The following is a 24,556-nucleotide window of genomic DNA, read 5'->3' on the forward strand; positions in this document are numbered from 1 at the left end:
ATGGGTATAATGATATTGTCGTAAGCGGTGTGGTGAGTTATTGGTTGAGTAGCTTACTAGAATTGGTGAATTCATAGTTTTTGACTGAATATTATCCATAACTTCACTTTCAACTTTTTTAGGTGACCATGTAGGTTCTAAAGTGTTACTAGTGCATTTATAAGTGTATCATTTGCCTTGCCTATGTTTAACTTTTTCAGAGTCTTAAGAAAGCTTCCAAAACAGTTCTTCAGTAGCTTAACTTGTAGTTTTGCTTATATCTGCATTTTATAGGTGGAAACCAGCGTGAACTCGCCAGACAAAAAAACTTGAAGCAAACCCAGGAGACCAACAAAGGAAAAAGGAAAGACGATAGTTTGTCTGCGGTTCAACGAAAGCAGAGTTATCTGACATGAAAGGTTTAAAGGGGGCATTTAGTGGTTGTGCTGGGATTGATCCTTTTTATGTATCGGAAAATTGGAAGGCTTGGTTTGTAGTTCATAGTTAACTGTTATGTCGGTTTGCAAATCTGTTTGTTTGTGACAACAACAGACAGTATATCCGGAGCTAATTTTCCAAACCCAAAGTTCTCAGACACAAGATGATCTTCCCAATTTTCTCTTTTTTATTTTTCACAACACTTCTTCAATGCAAAGGTCTAGCCGCCAACATGTGTTTCGTCTTTTGTGGTGTAAAACACAGACTTCCTCAGGACTAGACCTAGCTCAGGATATACTGTCTGTTGTGTTTAAATGGTATGGTTTTCTATACCATCTAGTGAGCGCTGGATGGCCGTCACCTTGTCCTTCAAGCTGTAGTTATTTGGATTGATTTTACTGTTTCATAACTGTGCGCAATTATCATCCAGCCATCCTCCTTTGTATAAAATTGTTCTGTGACAAAGCTAGGTAGTTGAGGCTTGTCTCCTTACATCTTCATTGTCAGACATAAACACTAAATCATACACATCAGTGGAATCCTTAAACACTTTTACAAGAATTAGTATAACAAATTTAATTTTGCCTTGTCTCCAGTGAACATTTGTAGATTTTTCTTTCATTTAAAAAAAGAAACCAAGTAGAAATGAGATAACCCTAATGGGTTTTAAACAGGTTACATAAACATGGCCCTCACATGTTCGCATCAACCTTTCCTTACCAGGAGAGCAAGCAGTGATCCTTAGTGGGTGAATGATGTGTATCTACTTAGCTACAGCCAAGAAGGCCACAAGCACAACTTCAAAAAGATATGGCAAGCTTTGATGTTGATGACTAAACAACCAACCCCACCAAATAACTGAACAAGGACATTAATTTACTGGGTGCCACCAGACAAGGAAATTAGTTTACCAGAAGCCACTCGCTGCTAAATAAAAATATTTTGCTATACGAACATTGTTCAAAGCTATCCTGGAGTTTAACAATCTGATGCCAACAGATTCACTTGAGATGGCTTTCATATGTCCGTTTGTTTCTATTTTGCACCTGGAGAATACTTCCATAAAGTAGGCCCCAGTTCAACGATGTCACAATTAATAACTCTCACTCCTTTTTCCAAGAAAATAAAGAATTAGTGGAAAATGTACTAGGCCACACTCCTCTTTGAAAGCTACAATCCCAAAAAATCTTTATATCTGTGTACGCATCTTTCAGTTGACAAAGGTCCACCACAGACGTGGATTGTAGTGTAGTTTTTATATAGTGTTTAGTTACCCATGTTAATGCGTTGGCCGATAGCATGATTTTCCTTGAACCCCAGAATTTGCAGTGTTAATAGGTGTTGGTTAGTTTTTTTGTTTGTTTGTTAAAACCTTTATTGATGACAAAGGTGATAGGCAGTACACAGCTTCACGCCTACAACCTGCAATTGCAGGCCGGCAGCTATTTAGAATAGAGCTCTGGGCAGGCTCATAAGTAAAAAAAAAAAAAAAGGGGGCACGACAATATTACTTAAACACAACATGCCACCTACAACCCACTGGGCCGGCCGCGATAGAAAAGTGGCCTAGTCAGGTAGTACAAATGGCACATCTACTAGGTAGGAGCACATTGTATACATGCAAAAAGTTATTGAGGCTTCTTTTTCAATTTTCTTATGAAAGAACAACCAGAAATCTAACTCAACGGGGAGCAGTCCTTCCCATGATATACCACCATACAGTGTATGTGGATCAGAGGATCTGAGGGTGAGGAACTATAATGCAGTATGAAGTAGTGGGAGGAGCAACCTCCATCAAGGGCAGTAGGAACCACACCAACTAAATACTTCTGGCTGGCATGGGAAGGGCGAAGAGGGGAGAGGGGGAGGGAGGGGGGGAAAGGCGGGGGGGAGAAGGGGGGGGGAGAGGGGGAGATTCATAACCAAACCAGTGAGGTCAATAATGTGCAAGGATCGTTTGTGGTACTACATGTAACATATACTAACGTGAGCGTGCATTCAGGTGCAAAGTATGCCTCGCGGTCCAGCCTAAAGCAGGGCATCAGAAACTGCCAGGAAACAGAGGAAGCAAACTATTGGTATAGGGAGCGTTAAGAGAGCAGAGGGGGGGGAGGATAGAGTGTAAGGGCAGGGATTCAGGCGTCAGAATGCTCCTCACTCTGTTGTCGGAGGAGATAGGCCGTCAAGGGACCCCAGATATCTTTGGGACGTGACTTATGTGGTAAGAGATCAGCATAATTGTGGAGGTGATCTTGCCAAGTTGACATAGTGTTGAGCCAAGTTTTGAATTTAGGAGCACGGCCTCTCCCCCATCTACAGGCCACATGGCGTTTGGCTAATAAGAGGCCCAGTGCAAAAAACTTTCTATGTGATTTCAGTGCAGGGACCGATTGACCTAACAGGGCCGTCTTAGGACAGGGATCAATAGCGACTCCAACCATATCCGAAAGGGCACGAAAGATGGCCTGCCAATATGCCGCAACGGAGGGGAATGTCCACGCCAGGTGGAAGAAATCGGCACTCTCCACCCCACATCTAAGGCAATTGTCAGTGTCACGGAGGCCAAGCCGGAATAGTTTGGAAGGAGTACAGTAAATGCGATGTAAGAATTTGAAATGTATCAACCGGAGCCGAGTGTTACCGGTTACTGCATTAGTGTGCGAGCAGCTCTCCTCCCATTGCTCGTCAGACAGTGGGGAGCCAAGGTCATCATCCCATGCACTGCGGACTTAGAGCAGAGTTGGAGTCGGGGCTGGCTGGGCATGCTTGTACAGCATGGACACCACATGTTTGGGGTTGTCTGCTTGTAAGAGCAAGTGCAGGGGGGCAGTGTGTCCGGCTCGTCAGGAAAGTTCGGAGTGACTGCCTTAACATTCTGTCGCAGCCGGACTTAGAGGAACGTGTCCATGACCGAGGCGGTGTTCTCTCCGAAGAATTGCGCTGATGTTCGGAACTGCCCCTGGAGGTACAGATCACCCCATGTGTGATTCGCCATTTTCGAGAGTAGTTTACGACCAATCTCCTCACAGGCGACTCGTAATCTAGGGTCATGTGCTAGCGGCATGCATGGAGAGTACAAAAACTCAACCTCCATGTGATCCGCTATTCGCCTCCACGCTTGCACCGTGCAGTCGACTGTGGTGGGGTCTCGATCTTAGACGCTCGGAGTAGTATAGAGATATCCCGACGGTTGCACAGGGCGCATGTATCCATCTTCCACCGCTAAATGGGCCATGAAGGGAGGGGGATGGAGCCAGTACGCGACAAAGTGACCCTGGGCACAATCGTAGTAACGCTGGAAGTTGGAAACGTCGAACCGACCCTGGTGGTAAGGTAACATGAACGTTTTTAGACTTATCCTGGCCTGTTTACCACCCCAAATAAGCCTCGACAATTGGGAATTGAGTGCGCAGAAGAAATGGGGACCAGGATTGTATGGAATGTTAGTAAAGAGGTATAGCAATTTGGGGAGGACCACCATCTTTATAAGAGAGACGCGTCCTGCCATCGAAAGTGGGAGATGGATCAACTTGGTGATGGTATCGGTCAGTTTGTCAAGCACAGTACCATTGTTGGCCCGAATGAGGGTCTCGTGGTTCCAGGACACCACAATTCCGAGATATTTTAGATCCTCCGTTTCCCAGATCAAGGGATAGTCCAGAGGAAACTGCGTGGTCTTGTCTGTTAAGGGGAATAGAGCCGACTTCGACCAATTAATTTGTATTCCTGAAATAGCGCCGAATTTGGTGATTTCGCGAAGTGTGGGGTTAAGGTTTTCTTGCGGTTTATTCACATGTAGGGTCATGTCGTCAGCATATAGAGCTATTAGGAGCTGACGCTCCGGATAAATAAGGGAGTGATGGTTATGATGCTGACGAAGTTTGGCTGCTAGCGGCTCAATGGCGATCGCAAGGAGGACAGGGGAGAGGGGGCAGCCTTGTCTGGTGCCTCTATGTATGTTAAATGGAGCCGATTTGGCCCCATTGAGTAAGACTGAGGCACTTGGGTTGCTATATAACAACTTTATCCAATCCAGGAAGCTGAAGGGGATCCCCATGCGCTCAAGGAGGGCCAACAGGTAATCCCACTCAAGGGAATCGAACGCTGTGGTAGCGTCAAGGAACACTGCTGCAGCCTCGGATTTGGGATTAATGTCTTGTAGTACCGCCTGAAGGGTGCGCAAGTTATGTGAGGTCGCCCTATTGGGGACGAAACCTGCCTGGTCGGGTAGGACCAGACGCTCCATCAATAGGTTAAGGCGAGACGCCAGTACTTTCGCTAGGATTTTAACATCGGTATTGAGCAAAGACAGGGGTCTGTATGAGTCGCAGTGCTCAGGTGGTTTGCCTGGTTTCAAGAGAGACGCAATAAGGGCCTCGCGTATCGAGGGCGGGAGGGTTCCCACTTCGAGGGCGGAAAAATAAACTTGCTGCAGTATTGGGACAAGGATATGGATATATGCCTTATAAAAATCAACTGGCAGCCCATCAGACCCAGGGGATTTGCCCGATTTCATGGACATGATGGTATCCTTTATTTCATCAACCTCGAGAATGTGATGGAGGAATTTTTGTTGGGATGGACCAAGCCACGCTATGGCAGTGTCTTCCAGATAAGGATGTAGGTTAATAGGAGCCGATCTTTGAGAAGTGTAGAGGGTGGAGTAGTGTTTTGTAAGGATGCGGAGTTGCTCAGGAAGATTTCGTTGTGGGGTTTGATGTTCATCAAGTAAGACAGCAACGAAATTATTGTATCTAAGGGGCCGGACCGTTTGGGTCAGAGCCCTGCCAGGCCTATCCCACTCACCGAAAACCCACGCAGAATGTTGTTTGCCGAGGAATTTGCACTCCCTATCAGCCGCCTCCGCGTATTCTTTCAGCTTCTCCCGAAGGAGGGCATTCGTAGAATGGTCTCGGGCCTCTCGAGTACCAATCCGTTCGGATTCTAGTTTACGAAGATCTCCTCGTAAGGTTTTAAGGACACCTCCCCCTTTAGAGATGCACCATCCCCGAACGGTGACCATAAAGGCTTCCCAGACTACAGAAAGGTCAGACACCGACCCAACGTTTCTGTCGAAAAACTCTTGGATGTCCTGCTCGAGGTCCGCCTTGAAGGCTGAATCAGTAAGATGGGAAGGATTGAGGCGCCAGCTCAGATAAGGGGAGGTCTCAATTGGAATGCCTAGTGAGATGAGGACCGGGTAGTGGTCAGAGAAAGTCCTGGCAAGGTGTCGGGCTGCGATTAACTAGGGAGTGAGGCCTGCCGATAGGAGCACAGTCAAGCCGAGCCCAAGTGGAATGTACGGCGGTGTGATGAGTACCATGTTGAAGGGACGGATGGAGGTGTCGCCATGAATCAATGTAGTGGTGTTCGACAATAATGGAGGAGAGGATGCGTTGGGTATGGGAGTAGTGTGCAGGCTGGGGGTGGGATCTATCGATACTCGGAGCCACGGCAGAATTGAAGTCCCCTCCCAGTATCTCATGGCCAATGCCCAGAGTCTGAATTTTACCCCACAGCGTGAGAAGCGAGGAAGTGTCATCTACATTGGGGCCATAATAGCAAGCAAAGAGGACCGTATGTGAATGTAGTTTACCCCACACCATACAGTATCTGCCGTCGGAGTCTACTTCCGTCCCAGCAGGCGTGAAGTTCACACCGCGTCTAACCAGAATAGTGACCCCCCTTGCATAGTTGGAGTAGGAGGAGAAAACCTTGCAGGAGGTCCACCTGGACGCAAAGAGAGACGAGTTATCAGGCAATAAATGTGTTTCCTGCAGCATAGCAATTGAAATGCCCTGCCTATCGAGGTAGCCTAAGATTTGCCTCTTTTTCCTAGGGTTATTCAGCCCCCGAATGTTCCACGACATCAGCTGAAGTTGGTGAGATGGTAGTGTATCGCCTACGTCACCCATTCATACACGGGAGTCATCTTGTAGCTCGGAATTACACACACACGACCATTAAAGCACATTGTACGTCTAACATGATACAGTCCCCCCATAAAAAAAAACCCACCAACCCCCCTTCGAGACAACGCAAAAAACATTTGAATGTCAGAGGTAGTAGAGCAAACTTCCTTCCCACCCACACCGGCAACCCCAACTGGCCGGGAATACAGCCCCCACCCAACATCCCAAAACTGAAACAGAGTGTAACCCAGATAAGGCATAATACAGAACCCAACCCACAGGGGGGAAGGGGTATGCCCATTTGGGGACCAGAACTAGGGGCTCCAGACCTGCCAATTGACCTCCTTACTTACACCCACAGACAATAGGACGAAATCCTAGTCGTCGAAAGTGGGATGGAGGTGGGTGACCGAGCACGAAGGAAAATCATGGACCGATAAGCCCTGTGTCGATCAAGCTTCTAAAATAATATAGTAATACATAGACATCTGTTAGGGACTGACTAGTGCGCGCCTTATGAAAATGGAATGAAACCACAAAGTAGTCTCTCAGTCCTGTTGCGACATCGGTGAATGCGACCTAGATCTGCGTCGTGCTGCTTCGTCACTGTTACGGTCCCTTCTGCAGTGTTTAAGGAAATGCTCAACCTGTTGCGGGTTTAGAAAGAAGTGAGTTGTACCTTGAAATGACACTTTCAACTTCGCAGGGTACAGCATGGCATATGGGATTTCTTGTGCCTGAAGTTTCTTTTTAACCATAGTAAATTTGCGCCTAGCCTCCTGGTCGGAGGGGGTGAAATCAGGAAAAAAGGAGAGGGTAGTATTACAATAGTTCACAGTCCCCATAGCTCTTGCCCGCTGGAGCACCGCATCACGGTCTCTATAGTTCAGGAAGCGCACTATAATAGGGCGAGGTTGGGCTCCTGGAGGCGGGCGTGCTGCCAGAGATCTATGGGCACGCTCGATGATGAAGTGTGGGGAGAATGATTCCTTCCCAAACAGTTCCACAAGCAGGTTTTCCACGAATGACTCCATTTTACCAGTGTTGGTGGATTCCGCAAGGACCAAAATTCAGACGTTGTTGCGACGAGACCTCGCTTCAAAGTCCTCAAGCTTATCCGCGATAAGTTTAAGCAACCTGTCCATTTGAATGACTTGTTTACTCGTGGAGGTGGCCCCATCTTCGAGAACCGAAACTCTGTCCTCTGTTTCCTTGATTCGGGTGTCATGTTGCTCCAGTTTAGAGACCACGCTGTCCATGCGTACATTGATGGTGTCTATTTTGGCGTCAATTGTGGATAGGCTTTGTTTCATCCCCAACAGTAATGTCTTCCAGTCCTCCTCCGGAGGGACCGGGCCGGGGGGCTGCCGTCAGGGTCCAGCGTTGTTTTGGACTGCTTTTTGGATTCAAAGGGTATTTTGGACTGGCGTGCATCATTGCGGCCCATGGCTCTTCTGGGCGTCCGCGACGTATTGGGGGAAATGGACGCCAGAGTGCGGGAGGGGTCCAGCAAAAGAGGGGAAGATGAGCACCCAATTGATCCAACGCAGTGGGGTCTGATAAAGTAAGGAGTCGTGGCTAAAAGTTCAGTCTGAGTGCGAGGGTCCTGGAGGGAGTGGCAGCGTGAAGAGCTAGTACGGGGGGAGAAACAGTAGTATTGCGGACCAATGTCCCACGCAGAGGTCTCCGACGGCAGGGAGTAGGGAGGTCCCCTCTCGACCTCGGAATGGCTGACCGAGAGCGTGGGGGGGCTGGTGGTCAAGTCTTTTAGGAGGTTATCCCCTGCGCCGTGAAGTCAGCAGAAGCAGCCCAGTCAATGCAGGCAATGTAGCGCTTGCCACCCGAAGGAGAGAGGCTGGCAGGTGGTGGCTCCAGAGCAGTGTGAGGCAGGCAGCAGCAGGAGCGGCAAATATCAAATCCGACCTAGCAGCAGGGGAAGAGGCGTCCTGGAGGGAGGCCGGCAGACCGGACCCGTAGATGACCAGGAGGTCGGCCCAGGCAGGCTGCAGGGAAGCGCGCCTGTGGGAAGATGTGCCCAGCAAGAAACAGGGGCAGCACCGGGGGGGTGGGTGGGGGGACGGGGGGAGGGCTGCGGAGGCTCGTAGATAGAGAGCAGCACTCACCCGCTGCGATGGCCCCTCACGGCTCGCTGAACGCCCAGGAGGTCGGCACAAGATGGCTGCAGGACAGCGCGCCGGCAAAATGGCAGGCGTAGCAAGAGTCAAGGTCAGCGCTGTCCGGAGGGAGAGAGGCGGCTACGGAGGTTCGCAGCAATCAGGCAGCCCTCACTTGGCACAGCGGCTGAAGCAATCACCGGGCTTGCAGTAGTGGTCCGGAGTGAGGCGGGGAGAGCGCACCACAGCGGGCCAGGCCACACGGTCCGGCCGGGAAGGCCGCGAAGCACCTGTGGGATGATGTGCCCAGCAAGAAACAGGGACAGCGCCGGCCGGGGGGGGGAGGTTTGGGTGGGAGGGCTGCGGAGGCTCGTGGACAGAGAGCAGCACTCACCCGCTGCGATGGGCCCAAAGCGTGTAGGAGCAGCACAATGTCCGGCGGGTAGGCTCCAGACGACGGCGGTGGTGGCACACTGCAGGAGGGCTCGCTGAATGCCCAGGAGGTCGGCACAGGATGGCTGCAGGACAGCGCGCCGGCAAAATGGCAGGCGCAGCAAGAGTCAAGGTCAGCGCCGTCCGGAGGGAGAGAGGCGGCTACGGAGGTTCGCAGCAATCAGGCAGCCCTCACCTGGCACAGCGGCTGAAGCGATCATCGGGCTTGCAGGAGTGATCCGGAGTGAGGCGGGGAGAGCGCACCACAGCGGGCCAGGCCACACAGTCCGGCCGGGGAGGCCGCGAAGCATCGGACTTTCCCGACTAGGTAAGGCCGCTCAGGAGAGCACAGCCAGCCGCTCCTCGGGTCGCTCTAGTTTCTTCTGGCCGCCAATCCAAGGGTAACTGGGGCAAATGTGGTATCGCCGTGATCAGCACGGAGAGGGGCAGATGTAGGAGATGGTTTCGAGCAGATTCTTGCGGTCAGGATCACTGCAGGATAGGCAAACGTGCTCGGTCGCTTGGGAGCCTCACACCAGTGCGGCCATCTTGGTCTGGTGCCACCTACCGCCCCCCTAGGTGTTGGTTAGTTGTCTGTTATACAACGTTATTAGAGTTTGTTTACCAATTAGCTGTATGCAATTTCTAGGTTAGAGGAAACTTTAATTGTTATTGCTGCCACTTCTTAGGTGAATATTTAATTGCATTTCTAATTATCTCTGATTAAAAGGAATCGGTGGAATGCATATTATTCAAATGTTTGGGTAATCTATTGCATTATCAGATTGCAGTAGTGTGGAGAGTTCAATCAGACTTACTTTGAATCATGCTTTTACCGATTGGGTCAGAGGGTCTGGCGGGAAAAATCGATCATTATTATCTTTGGTAGATCAGGCAGAATAATAGCACCTACCATACTCGCAGACTTTCTGTTTGTAGGCATCAAGACTATATGGTTGATTTATTCTTACTCATTTTAATATATTCTGACATCAAGCTACCCTTGCACCTGTCTAAAGAATCAACTTGTGACCTGGGGAAAATACGTAACCCATATCAGACTACTGTGTTCCTGTGTGTCTTTTTTTTTTTTTTTTTTTTTTTACTCCATGCTCCCAATGACCTCTGAAGGTATTGCATATTTTAGGTGGCAACTAAATGTGCTAGCAGTAACCACTTGCACAGGACAATAGACCTGGTAAATGGACCCCACAGATTTCTGGGAAGGACCTTGGGTAAACTAGATTTTTGCACAGTCTTGAAGGCTTTCTTGGAATGTAGCTTGGAAGCAACAGGATGGTTAGGATCCTTCATAGAGAATAGATCACACTGTCAATCTGAGCACTTAATTTAATTTGCGGGTTTCTAACGCGCTAGAATCGACTTCCGAAGGAGTATCTCTGCGCAATAGACCGCTGGGGAACCCGTCCTAGCTTTCCTTGTGAGATGGTCCCTACTATGTATCACCAAGTTGAAACCAGGCATCCCCGACGTATGTGGGGGGCCGTTGTGGAGATGAAGCAAGCTAATGCCCAGAGTTGCAGAGTGTGATCTCTGGTTAGAGTAGGCACCGAGGTGAGAATTATCGAGTCAGCTGACCCTGGTCCACGACCCTGCAGCATCTGGAATTGAACCCTGGTCCCGGGCCGTCCTCTGCTCCCGGGTCTGCCGCCTCTAACCAGTGAGCCACACCACTCCAGCCTAAGGAGGCTGCTCTTTTCCGTTATTGACCATAAGCACCACCCACATAGTGATCTGGAGCTCTCTCACTGGTTGTGAAGAGATTATTTAAATATATGTAATATTCATGGGGTAGTGGCGCCCTAAAGGATATTCACAAATTATATAGTCAAATGTGTACTATCATTGTATGACAGTAGTCCTCTTCTTATTGTGTTCTTTATTGTTCTTTTGTTCAGTTGTACAATTCTTTTGTCTTAGCTAACACGTGTTTTGTCGCACAGAAAGGAAAATTGTCCAGTGACTTCCTCAGGGCTAAGAAGTGTAAAACACACTGTAATGTGGTGTATTGTATATGTATATATTGCCTAAGCCCATATTTGTGACTAGTGTTTATTTGAATCTCCGCAATCACAGAAAGTGTTCAATTATTGGAAACCTAAGCACGTTGATCCTAATTACATAGGAGTTCTATGTATTCAAGTAGACATTTCTTCTGACACTGTGGTCTTGTCATTACTCTCTTTTAATGAATAGGAATTTATGATTGAAGATTATAGGTATTGTATGTCTACAGTATTCAACACTTTCTCATGTTTTTGGGTTAAGGGTGTAGATATATAACCAACAATATATTGAATTTTATGGGCGATACAATATAACATTTGTTCATATGAAAATTTAAGAACATGTTTCTCATTCCGAGATGATAGATGTTAATGTGTAATTACATAGAACCCACATGTAATTAGAATCAATGGTATTTTGCACTTCTGTGCGATGAAACACGTGTTGGTTAAGGTAAAAGAATTGTACAACTGAACAAAACAACAATAAAAACACAATAAGAAGAGGACTACTGTCATACAATGATTGCTATTTGATATTAGTGTGTGCTGGGGAAAAGTTGTGGTTGTGAAGATAACCTGCCTTTCCATTCCCCTGGCTTTCTTAAGTGACATAATTAAACCGTGAAGAAGTCCTATTTGTCAGTGAATGGTATACAAATGCAGTCTGCTGGATCATTTGATGATGGAATTGCTGCAACCAAGAGTCCAAAGCACAAAGGGATAGCAGGAGTGTTTCTTGGGTGGCACTGGTCAGAAATCCGTGTTGATGATCATGTGCCCACCCCTAGAGCTCCAACTGCTCACAAAGATTTTCGCTTGTAGCTGTAATCACTCTTATGATTTAGATTTATATAATGTAAAGTCTTCATTTCTTTCTTCTATTAATCGCCTATTGGTGTCTTTTCATGTAAAGTTCTTTTGATTATACATCCAGTATTCCAATATTACTGTGAGAGACCCAGCCAACTCGTTTCATCCCTTATAGCATGGGTACTCTCTAACATTTCCCTAGGGGGCACAAAGTACTGTTTGTGGCATGCCGGAGAGCTGCACTGACGTCAGCGAAGTGAGGGTTGTGATGATGAAAGGTGGGTGTTGGGAGAGGGGCACTAGATGCATGGTATAGACAACAAACCGAGCCTTCATGTGACTTCTGTATGCCATCAACACCTATTCTCATGTACCAAGAATTAGTCAACGCGTTAACGTATAATGTAAAATATGAAATGGAAAGACTTACTCATCTGGTGGCTGAATTCCGAAGTGTGAAGCCAGATCAGTCCTGGCTTCCCCACTTGATGAAGTTGTGTGATCCTAGGCAATTGGTTAATTTCACTATGCCTTATATTTCTTTATTACCACATATGAGAGCCTCTTAAAACATATAAGTTCAGGATGTCTGCTATACAAAACCTGTGCTTTATTTAACAAATAATCATGTTCCAATTATATAACAACCAAGACTACCCACAAGTTGCACCTGACAAATGACCTACCTCTTGGTTCATTAATGGCATTGTTTTCAGAATGAGGGCGGCATGAATGTTTCCCAGATCATGTTTGAAACCCATCTCTGCTAATAAATTCCCTTTCAGTGCACTGATATAATCTGATCTACTCATGTAAAACGCTCATGCAAGTTAATAAAACACACTTTTGTAAAGCTTGCAGAGAGTTTTTCATGTTTTTAAATGCTTAGTGCAATATGTTTTTAAAACTAAAGCTGTCAATTACACTTTTTTTTAACAGTTACTTTAGTTAACATAAATCTTCCTTTATTTTTATTTATTTATTCTTGAATTTAGAAATTTCCTCACTGTTAAACATAGGTTTCATGTATAAAACGTCTTGCGAGTTTTCCTTCCTTTGCGCCTCTGACATTTCATTAGCAAGATTGTCTTTAGTTTTTGTTTCCTCCTTTTTTTATTTTCTTCTTTTCTGATCACTCATACCCAATTTTCTACCCTGTTTGGGACCGCACCATACACATGCTTGCTCGATATTTCTTTATCCTAGATGTTATCTCTCACATCGCAGAGTACACACTGTTCCCTCTTCAATATTTTTGCTTTTCATTTTATACTATTCTCCCTTTTTGTCTCCCACATTGCAACGTATTGGTCACCTACTCATCTTCCATCTAATTTGACGAGTAAACATTCTGTGTTACTATTCACAAGCCATCCCTTATTCAAACACATCAGTATTTTTCCTCGGCGTCTATCTCCCCACAACGGACCCTTCCTACTTCTTTCATATCCATCACACCTTTCACTCCGAGTTCTTCCCTCACAAGCTAGTCACTCCTTACTTTTGAAAAAGCAATTCAGTAGCCTCCTCAAATCGATCTCTTAAATACTCATGCAATCAGGATGGTTGGCTTCACTTGTGCCTAAATCGAGTCCCAGCTTTTTAAGTGTTCTATTGTGGATGGCATCTTAGAAGGGTTAACCACTGCATTCGAATTCTATTTTATAACTAGATTCTTGAATTCTAATTAATTCCCTCTTTCACACAGTCGTATTACTCCTGACATGTCTAGCATACCACGTACATGTGTAATACGTCAGTAGGGCGTCCTTTAATTCCAAATAATTCGTATTTTACTAGTGCAGCACCTAGGTGTTACTTATGTGATCATGGTCTTTAAAATATTCTAATATCAACAATTGTTTCAAAGGACTGTCTTGTATTAAAAGTAACTTATCACTCCAATCGTAATGCCTTGGTGTCAAGTATTCGTTCTCAAATCTTAGATTTCCAAGCATATAATTCGGACGCCATCTTAAGTAATCAATCTATCTGTATGTAGTATGCGCTGTGCCGCACAATTACTTGTTCTAATGCTAGATTGCCTCTGTAAAATGTTTCATATTGAGCATCATTGTTTTAGAATTCTTTTCTTTCCCTTTTTGTTACATTTTAGTTATTATTTGACAATACAATAACCACCAAGTATTGGTGTAAGGAAGTCGTGTGCCATCTTAAAATGGTTAATCTATGTATCGTGGTCTAATACATATTCGTGTTGATTCTAACCATATGTCATTCTAGATCTTCATCCTATACTCCCTCACATGTTACATAGCCTTAGTTTTAATAAATGGTTGACAAATCATTGTCTCCCTGCATGAAGTCAGACACCCTTTTAAAGTGACCAATCTATCCATATTAAATAAGCAATGTGCTGCAAAATTACTTTTTATAGTCCAATCACCAAGATGGCGCACAACTATCATACACCAATACTGGTGGTTACTGCAGTGTCAAAGGATAACAAAGATGTATCAAAAAGGCAAAGATATTGTAAAACAATGATACCCAATAGGAAATATTGAGGCAATCTAGCATTAAAACAAGTAATTGAGCTGGGCAGCGCATACTACATTAGGATGGATTGATTACTTAAGATTGTGTCCGGCTTGGAAATCTAAGATTTGAGAACAAATCATTGACACCAAGGCATTATGTTTGGATTGATAATTTACTTTTATTACAAGACTATCCTTTGGAACAATTGTTGATATTAGAATATTTTAAAGACCATGATCACATAAGTAACACCTAGGTGCGGCACTAGTGAAATAAGAATTTGGAATGAAAGGATGCCCCACTGACTTACTCATCTGTATATGGTATTCTAGACATGTCTGGAGTAATAACACGATACAATAGAGGGGATTAATTAGAATGTAAGAATCTAATTATAAAATAGAATATGAATGCTCTAGGTAGCCCTTTAAGATGGTGCCCACAATAGAACACTTGACAAGCCGGGACTCTGTTTAGGCACAGGTGAAGCCAACCATCCTGATTGGGTGAATATTTAAGGGGAGGTGTACGGCATGTACAGGGAGATCGATTCAAATACGTTACAGAATGTGTGCCGAATGGCTCTTCAAAGGAAAGTAGAGCAAAGCTTGCGAGGGAAGAACTCAGTGTGTAAGGTGTTATAAGTTTGAAAGAAGTAGGAAGGGCCCATTCTGGGGAGATAGACGCCAAATAAAGATACTGATGTGATGCAGTGGTAATAAGGGACATCTTGTCAATAATAACACAGAATGTTCACTCGTCAAAGTGCATGGAGGACAAGTAGGTCAGCAATACGCTGGGAAGTGGGAGTCTAATAAAAAAACAAGAAGGGAGAGAATAGTATAAAATGAAAAACAAAAATATTGATACAGGAACATAGTGTGTACTCCGAGATGTGAGAGAGCGTGTGGATGACATCTAGGATTAAGAAGCATTGAGTAGACCTGAGTGTTGTGCGGTCCCGAACAAAAGGAAGAAAAGTAAAAGGATGAAAAAGAAGTAAACTAAATAGAATCTTCCTTTTGAAATAGAGAAGAAAAGGAAAACTCTTGAAACTTTTTATACATGAAACCCATGTTTTTTTGACAGTGAGGGAATTTCTAAATTCATCAAGGAAAATAAACCGAGACAATTAAGATTTGCGAAGGAAGATAAATTAAATTGTAAGTTAAACACTAGTCTTATTGAATGCACATTTGAATTGGTTACGAAGGGGAAGAAGTTATTAGATAACTGGTTCATGCTATGTAGAATGCACTCAGTAGCTGCAATCACTCTTAACACTATGGTGTTTCAGAAATAAGAAATATAGAAAGCAATTTTTTTAAGGCAAAGTCATGGTTTATGAGGCTGGTTATTCTCGGATTGGGTTACACATGTATGTAGATAAATACATTCTAAAGAATAAAAATGTTTTTATATAAATAACAAAAAAGGAGAAAAACAAAAATACTTAAATGTAACACTGACCAATGTTTAACAAATGCGAAGTATTGTTTATGTATATATCAAAATAATTTTTAGGCCCCGATGAAGTCCTTTTAAGGAATAAAACTGGTTGGCTGGGTCTGTCACAGTAATGTTGGCAAACTGGATGTATAATAAAAACTTTACATGAAAAAATACCAACGTTTGGCGATTAATTGAAGAAAGAAATAAAGACTTTGCAGTATATAAATTGGAATCATAAGAGTGATTACGGCTACAAGCGAAATAAAAATGGGAAATGTTCAATGTTCAGGGTTACATTGTTGCCATCCTACTAATGAAAATAATTCAGCATCCAAGAGTGCATTACATCTCTTCTTGGCTCCTTAATGTCTTGTATTTTTACACTGGTGAGCTCACAGTTAAGTTTGTGAAGCCATTGGCTTCCAAATAAAATCTGTGTATAAAGCTCATCAAAAAGCAAACCCACTTTTCTAGGATGGCTGATGGCACAGCTAGCAATGGATACATTTGACTCTGCAGTACATTATCTCTGTAGCAGATATTTGTTCTAAAGATGACTTGTTGATTTACACCTTTCTGTTACTATTTAGACCCCGAGTGTTCAACATAGTTCCTCAAGATTCATTTATATACATGCTCTTTTGTATAGCTAGAGACTTTGAAATTAGTGAGTATTCATAACTGAAAAAGCTAACCATAGTTCTCAATCTAGTATATCCTTCCATGTTCAGTTCATATTGGATTGCTGTGGGCGCCTAGCATGAAAAGCCTAGAAGGTTCAGCTCTGTGAGCCAAACTAATATAAGCTTACATAGAAATACATGTTTAATGTGCAAACATCCTTTATCTCTGGATACTGTGGTTTAAAGTGGATTTTTTTAAAGTAGATTAGGAAAAATTGTTAAACAAAAGGGGGGGGGTGAGGTGTTACACAGTATCTCCCTGCTATATGGACTTATTCAAAGGTTATGAATCTGAAGACGAGATACTTACTACAGAGCTATTAACATTCAAGTAACTTTCCTTTGTAAGTGCACTTAACCTATTTGCATATAAGGGTATTGCACAGTTGGGCTATGATTCTGATTTTATTTTTGTAACACCAACTTTGTCTCATCAGGTGATTGCGTACATTATACATGATGAAAACTGCCAAAGGTATTTGCAACATATTTATACACAATTCATCATATGTTCATATATATGTAAAGCTGCTCTCATCCCCCTTTTAGGGCTCGCCTGCTGATGCACTTGCGCATAGCTGGCGAAGCTCTATAGAAGCTTATCCAGTGTTTAACCAAGCACGATTCCACTGGCGATTCCATGCAGGGCATGTGCTTTTTAGGTCATTGCGCAAGCCCTAAAAAGCGCGTGCACAATGCCACCAGCCGCCTGTCTGCCTGCCTCGCATTACCACATCAAAGGCAGCCCAGCCTCCCTCCCACAAGCTTCTCAGCGTGTGCTCTGCTCTCTGCCTCAGGCATTTCTCCTGCCCTAATTTATTCACTTCACTTCCCGGTGCGACAGCTTATTTAACATCGCAGCAGCCTCAGCACTAAAAAAAGCTGCCATGCTATTCTTTTGTAACTTGTTAATTAATCTTGTTTAAATTTCTGTATTTCGATGCCTCAGACATAGAGTAAAAAAACTCTGCCACAACTCAATCTGTCATACTACAAACTTTCACCTCTAACTCACCTGCCTATGTACAAGCGTAAAGAACTTGCATGCACGAGATCGCAATGCGATGGTTTACACAGCATAAAATAATTAAACATTGTGTTTTCATTATCAACACTGTACACCAGTGCCCCCATTGCAAAGTATGCTCACATTTCGGTAACATGTGTTTACAGTGAATTGTGAAACTCATTGGAAGCTATGGCACACATCTCCCACGCTAATCTGGCATCACATACCAGAGAAGGACTTGCAGAGATCTGTGTGAACTCCATGAGTAGAAAATGCTTCATCTTATTACACTGCGGTTTTGGCCGCATATGTGATGCAATGTGAGGCCCGGCACTAGCAGAAACGGCAGGCTGGTCACCCATGCCACAGCCCTTCCTGGCTTCTGTCGTATGTGTGTGAAACCTTTGTGTGTGTACGTGTGCATGTTTTCTACATATGTTAGAATTTCTGGGGTGTTTGCGTGCATGTTACCATATGTGTTTACGCACCCGCCTGTGTGTATGTATGTGTGTGCGTGTGTCTGTGTATATGTTTGTATGCATTTGCTTGTAGCTGCTGGCAGTAAAAGCTTGCGGGCAGGCAGCAGCAGTGACAGACATGATGAAGAGCAGAGCTTGTTGACAAGCCTGCGGCCCGCCAAGCCCTTTCTGGCTGCTTCAAACATGGTTTTGTAAATGCTATCTTTCGCACCATCTGGCAGCCTGTTCCTGCATACATCTGATAGCTTTTGCTTGTTTTTTTTCTTGTTTTTTTATTTTTTTACGTAATTTATTGCCAATCAGTCTGGCGATGCGATGCCCCGACTCATTCTGCTGCCCTCTGGAGGTGTTCAGTTGTTTTAAAACACGTTGTGAGAGATACTATTCTTTGCTACTTTGTAGTTAATGCAGCAGGTCATCAGAATTCTTTAGTTTTGTTTACTTCAGCTGCTTCTCACAATTCTGTCAATAAACACCTCTCACCGCCATAGAAGGCAAGGGACTCTGGCAGCTGCTGTCTCATCTTGGAGGTGCACATACACACTTTCGTTTTATGCTATTGCGTGCATTAGGGCACAGTTATTATGTCTTGGATCAGGTTTCCTTTCATCTGTTGACATGGTGGCCAAGCTTTTGTTCCACGGCTGTGTTGCAACTCATTGTGCTTGATCCACTCTCCCTGCTCTGGGTCCAATTACCTTTTAAACCTTCCTGCCTTCTGTCGTGTGTGTGTGAAACGTTTGTGTGCGTGTGCATGTTTTCTGCATATGTTTGAGCTTCTGGTGTGTGTTTGCGTGCATGTTACCTTATGTGTTTACGCACCTGCCTGTGATTTCAGCATGTATGATTTTGTAAACATTATAGGTTCAGTGAGTTAATTTTAGTAACTTTATTTTATGCAGTGGCCTTGTGCAATTAAATACTTTTTTCTTAAGTGTCTGTAATGCGGAAAAACGTGTTTTTTTTTATTTGGCAGGATGTTTTTTTTTTGGCAGCATGCAACCACAGTATCACTCGGCGCAACCACAGCATCACTCAGCGCAACCACAGCATCACTCCGCGCAACCACAGCATCACTCCGCGCAACCACAGCATCACTTGTTCAAATATGTTCTGTCAATGTTTCAAGCTTTATTACAAATGACACAAAAAAACAATGCTATAGGTGTCACATTTGCAAATTGTATAAATATTGCCATTTACAATAACAAAATTAATACTTAAATTATTAGATTTACAAGACCAATAGCTCCAACTCTTCTAATGCGAGCCCTATTGCATTTCCAATGCTTGCTAGGTCGAGGGACCGTAGGCCAAGCCGAAAGTCCAGAGAATTATTGTTTCTTAGAGTGGCTGCTTTATCCCGCCTCTCTTTTCGTCTCTCCTCCAGTAGCTGGCTTCCTAAACGGAGGCCAGCCATTGGAGGAGAGGGGAGTCACTCCAATGAAGCCCCGTCTCTTTCGGATTCGGGGGCGTGTTTTTGGCGTTCTTTCGCCATGTGACGTCATCCGTCACTCAAAAGCCTAAACACGCCCCCGAATCTGAAAATTTCGGAGATTTGCAGCAGCCATTTTTGCCCGACCGCGTCCGGCTCTTGCATCCATCTGCTTGCTTCCACGAGCCTCCTTCTAATCGTTATTCATCTCTCTCCTAATGATATTCAGTGGTAGCCCTCCGCCTCCGCTCCTATCTTGCAACTTAACTACAGCTAAAGCCCCATTTGTCCACTCCTGCTGACACACTTTGGGAAAGGCAGTAACTGCTGGTGGTCGGGAGGGGGTCGCCATTTTCAACTGCGAGGGAGACAAAGCGCCGACTAGTGAGCGGAGCGGGACCCAGGCGAGCTGACATCCCCTGGCAGAGCGAGGAGGCGGCGGCGGGCACAGCATGGCAAAGACGAGACGAGCGACCTACAGAGCTGTACAGAGACAACCACCGCCAGAGACGGGCGACTTGCAGCTGTACAGAGACTAGACGACCACTGCCAGAGACGGACAATTTACAACTGGAAAGAGACCTCCACCGTCAGAGAACCTAACTACTGAGGATTGCGTAAATCTGCGTAGCGCCCTCACTCAAGCGCCATCACTTAATGAACTACCAGCTGTAGAGTCGTCCTCTCACCTTGGCTGCCTAACTTTACCAAGCAAATACTTTCACGTTTTAAAAGAGACACCCGCTGCATCCTACGAGACAGTCACAGGACGCTGCGGGCGGGACCCCACAGACGCACTGTAATCGAGAGAAGAGTACAAACCTCCTGCGCTGACCTGACACCAGCAGTGAGAGGAAGACCCTCACCGAGAGACTCCTGACAGTCTAAGTGTGAGCGAGCTCCTGGCACACAGTGTGAGGGTGCCCTGACTCTCACAGTGAGAGAGAGCTCCTGATACTTTTGAGCGTGAGACAACCCCTGTCACTCAACGCGTGAGAGCACAAGCTGAGACTTCCTGCTTCATTCGCACAGTGGGCGAGAAGGCACACTGCTCCTGGTACGAGACAGCTCCTGAGCTGACATGCCCAATATGAGACAGCTCCTGTTACTCACGGTGTGACTAAGGAACTGCACACGACCGTTCTGTTTTGCCGAAATCCTTTCGGGCTCCCTCTGTCATGGCTCTGATAAAGCTGGGGGTTCGCTGCCTCCGAGCCCTTTCTCGAGGCTCTGGGGGGACCTTATATGCTGGGGCCATCGGAGCCTGGAGCAGGGGTTCCATCACTGCACACATGCCGGAGGCGGCCTCCTTCCCGGAAGTGGTGGTGGACCCCCTGAGTCTGTACAGGATGTCGGTGGAGAAGGCCGGGACATTTTAGGGGCCGTAGCCAGGAGCCGGCTGATGTGGCTACACCCTTTCCAGACTGTACTGGAGGGGGACCTTAGCGGGGGCCAGGTGAAATGGTTCCCAGGGAGGCAGCTGAATGTGTCAGTAAACTGCCTGGACCGACACGTCCACTCATCTCCAGATAAAGTAGCCCTGATTTGGAAAAAGGATGAACCCGGCAACGAGGAGCATATTTCATATAGAGAGCTACTGAAAATGACATGTCGACTGGGAAATACTCTGAAGCGACACGGCATCAGGAAGGGGGACCGAGTCACCATCTACATGCCTTCATGCCCGCTGGCAGTGGCCACCATGCTGGCATGTGCCAGCATTGGGGCCATCCACAATGTGGTCTTTGCAGGCTTCAGCGCTGAGGCCTTGGCAGACCGAATCCGGGATGCTGAGTCTCAGCAGGTGGTCACTGTGAATCGGGGCCTGCGAGGTGGGAAGATCGCAGAACTGAAGAAGACTGTGGATGAGGCAGTGAAGCAGTGCCCGATGGTGAAGCGGGTGCTGGTGGCCATGCGGACAGATCTTTAGGTGCCAATGTCAAAGCTGGACGTTTCCCTGGAAGAGGAAATGAGGAAGGACGACATAACATGTGCTCCGGTTGCCATGGAGAGTGAGGACGTGCAGTTCCTGCTATACACATTGGGGAGCACTGGGAAGCCCAAGGGTCTGGTGCACACTTAGGCTGGGTACCTGCTGCACACAGCGCTCCAGGCGCGCAACACCCATTGAGCTCACGGGGCTTCAGCTCGCCCCCCTCCGTCGTGTCTGTCAGCCCGGGCTGACATGTCTTTGCGGGCTGGCGAGCATTTAATTGCAGCCGCACCCGAGTACTTAACAGGTCTTTAAAAGACCATTCATTGTAAATGAGGCTTTTGTTCTGTTCACCCATTCCTACAGCCACTCTGTCTGTGGTTGGAAGAATTAGCAACCCCCTACCTCGAAATTTGGCTCTAGTTGCCCGCCTGTCGCTGACCTATAAGTACGTCTTCGATTACCACGATGGAGTTCTGTTTGGTTGTGTTGCAGACATCAGCTGGATCATTGGGCACAGCTACATAGTCATTGGCCCTCTCTACAATTATCAGGACACGCCGCGCCCACTGGGACAGGCCGTCTTCCCTCTGAAAGGGGCGCCTGCAGGGATCATGTCGAGTGAATTCCTTGTCAATTTAGTGTCATCGTTGCTTGACCAGCTCTGTAAGCTCACATTAACCACGCCTGTGATTTTCAGAAAACCATTCTAATTTAGCAAGTAATTAAGAGGTCACATGCGGGATAAAGAGCTCGATAATGTTGGATTACGCACAGGAAGCTTTGTTTCCCGGGCAACCCTCGCCGAGGGGGTGTTAGTGCCGAGGTCAGTCATTTAGAGGGCAGATTCAGAGTGTGAGTGCAGAGTGCAGATTCAGAGTGTGAGTGCAGATTCAGAGTGTGAGTGCAGAGTCAAACTGTGAGTGCAGAGTCAGAGTGTGAGTGCAGATTCAGAGTGCAGATTCAGAGTGCGAGTGCAGATTCAGAGTGCGAGTGCAGAGTCAGAGTGCGAGTGCAGATTCAGAGTGCGAGTGCAGATTCAGAGTGCAGATTCAGAGTGCGAGTGCAGAGTGCAGATTCAGAGTGTGAGTGCGAGTGCAGATTCAGAGTGTGAGTGCGAGTGCAGATTCAGGGTGTGAGTGCAGAGTGCAGATTCAGAGTGTGAGTGCAGATTCAGAGTGTGAGTGCAGATTCAGAGTGTGAGTGCAGAGTGCAGATTCAGGGTGTGAGTGCAGAGTGCAGATTCAGAGTGTGAGTGCAGATTCTGAGTGTGAGTGCAGATTCAGAGTGCGAGTGCAGATTCAGAGTGTGAGTGCAGAGTCAGAGTGCAGATTCAGAGTGTGAGTGCGAGTGCAGATTCAGGGTGTGAGTGCAGAGTGCAGATTCAGAGTGTGAGTGCAGATTCAGAGTGTGAGTGCAGATTCAGAGTGCGTCTGCAGAGTGCAGATTCAGAGTGTGACTGCAGATTCAGAGTGCGAGTGCAGAGTGCAAATTCAGAGTGCGAGTGCAGAGTGCAGATTCAGAATGCGAGTGCAGATTCAGAGTGCAAGTGCAGAGTGCGAGTGCAGATTCCGAGTGTGAGTGCAGAGTGCAGATTCAGAGTGTGAGTGCAGAGTGTGAGTGCAATGCATTTTATTTAACGATTAAGCTATTGGCAATGTAAATGACAATGCTATTTATTTATGATTTTAAAAAAAAAAGTCATGAGCAATGCCAATAGCTCTACCTTTAATAATACCGAGACCATTGCATTGTAAATGCTTGTTTAATGTGTCTCCAAACTGCAAAGCCATAGCTCACATTGCAATTGAATTTAATGTTAATGTTTCACGTATCTCCTTTTTGTGAAATGTTAATGTGGTTTCTATGGAGGCCTTATGTCAACTGAAAGCCATCTGTTTTTTGATGTTTTTTACTTCGCTTGTAGAAATAGTATCCGTGTGTCTTTACTACCTACTTTTTTTTTACATTTGTAAGTATTGACTAACTCTGCCTGCCCACAAAATCAGTAAACTCTTTCAATTACCCAGCTTTTTTTAATGTTAAAGCAAAAACCTTTTAACCACTAGATATATGGAAAAAATGGCTTTGCTTTCTGGGATGACTCGAGCAGTCAACATCTTTGAACTCTGTAGTCTGATTCATGTCTGTGCGATTGCCATTTAAATTTTACCGGGCCGACTGTTTGACATCTGTGGGCTTTTGATCGTTGTTTATTGGGATGCCTGTTTGTACAGATACTTTTGGATACATATCTCGGGAGGTATGGCTCTAGGTTATAGCTTTGAGGTGTTACATGGCCGGTAGGTGCAGAAAAGATGTAGCGTTTGACCCATTTCCTCCCTTGGCGCCTGACAAAACTAAATGATTTTAGAGCTTTGTGCTACATCCAGATGTTGTGGCGGTCTACTCTAATGCAGCCACGTTTCCTCATATTCTTTACCCTACTGATACAACATACAGGCCAGTTTGGATTGCAGTAATATTGGTGGCCGCTAAATTGACCAGGGCTGGCTTGCACCATGAGCTGTAGCAAGGTATCCAAGATATAAATAGAGGAGTACAAAGTAGAATAAATAATATAGTCTCTTCCGTACCCATCCCGTATTAAAACATTGGGATGGTTGGTAACGGTTCAAGATGCTGTGCTGTATGCCAAGTGAATTGCATCTGCTCATTTTTCAATGCCCTGTCTATAACCGTAAAGTGAAACACCAGTAAGTCGGCATAAACACACATCTACTGGGATTTTGAATACATTTTATTACAGATTTGAAAGCCTTCTGGATGGTTAAGGGCGAGATGTCAGTGTCTACGTATGTTTTTCACAATATAATCTTAGTACAGTCAGGCAGTGCTACTGTGGAAATTAAATTAAGATTAACTAATGTACTTTGAACTGTATTTTAAAAGGATAAAATTATTATACATAAATTTAGTGCATGTTTCATTTGCTACGTTTTTTTTTTTAAATCTCACTCTAGGATTAATTAGATTTTATTGAATAGTATTGAAAAAGCAAGAACATGCAACCAGAAGTGCTCTATAAATATCACATTTTAATATTGAGGCCTTTAGTTACACAGTGCCTAATAAATACAAATGTTGTTCATGTGAGGTTACTAATTTTGTTTATTTTGTTAACAGGGATTCGGAAATAATGCAACAAAATCAGAAGGCTGCCAATGAAAAGAAATCTATGCAGGCCGCTGCAAAATAATGCCTATTTGTGTGTAGACAGGTTAAAAAGACTCCACAAGCCACATGTGGTGGAGTCTTAAAGGCACGAGTTATGTAAATGTAAATGTAGGTGTACTTATATAGCGCAACCTGTCACCCAAAGGGCAT

General features: G+C 45.2%; 1 protein-coding gene and 1 pseudogene across 1 annotated transcript; both read left to right on the top strand.

Annotated features, from left to right (window-relative positions):
- On the top strand, positions 1-24,501 carry LOC147726765 (small EDRK-rich factor 1-like). The gene is made up of 3 exons (XM_086963500.1): positions 1-4; positions 274-380; positions 24,354-24,501. Exons 1-3 carry the CDS (start codon positions 1-3, stop codon positions 24,426-24,428), a joined length of 186 nt encoding a protein of 61 aa, XP_086819626.1. The 3' UTR covers positions 24,429-24,501.
- LOC147726766 (acetyl-coenzyme A synthetase 2-like, mitochondrial) lies at positions 20,454-22,185 on the top strand (annotated as a pseudogene).
- Positions 24,502-24,556: the final 55 nt, after the last annotated feature.

The sequence above is a fragment of the Lissotriton vulgaris genome, chromosome 3_1 (genome assembly GCF_964263255.1).
Source record: "Lissotriton vulgaris chromosome 3_1, aLisVul1.2, whole genome shotgun sequence".
NCBI classification, from domain to species: domain Eukaryota; kingdom Metazoa; phylum Chordata; class Amphibia; order Caudata; family Salamandridae; genus Lissotriton; species Lissotriton vulgaris.

Excerpts from the sequence above, each read along its gene's own strand:
- LOC147726765 (XM_086963500.1), top strand. Across the intron at positions 381-24,353 it reads CTGCGGTTCAACGAAAGCAG|AGGGATTCGGAAATAATGCA; the intron begins AGTTATCTGACA and ends TATTTTGTTAAC.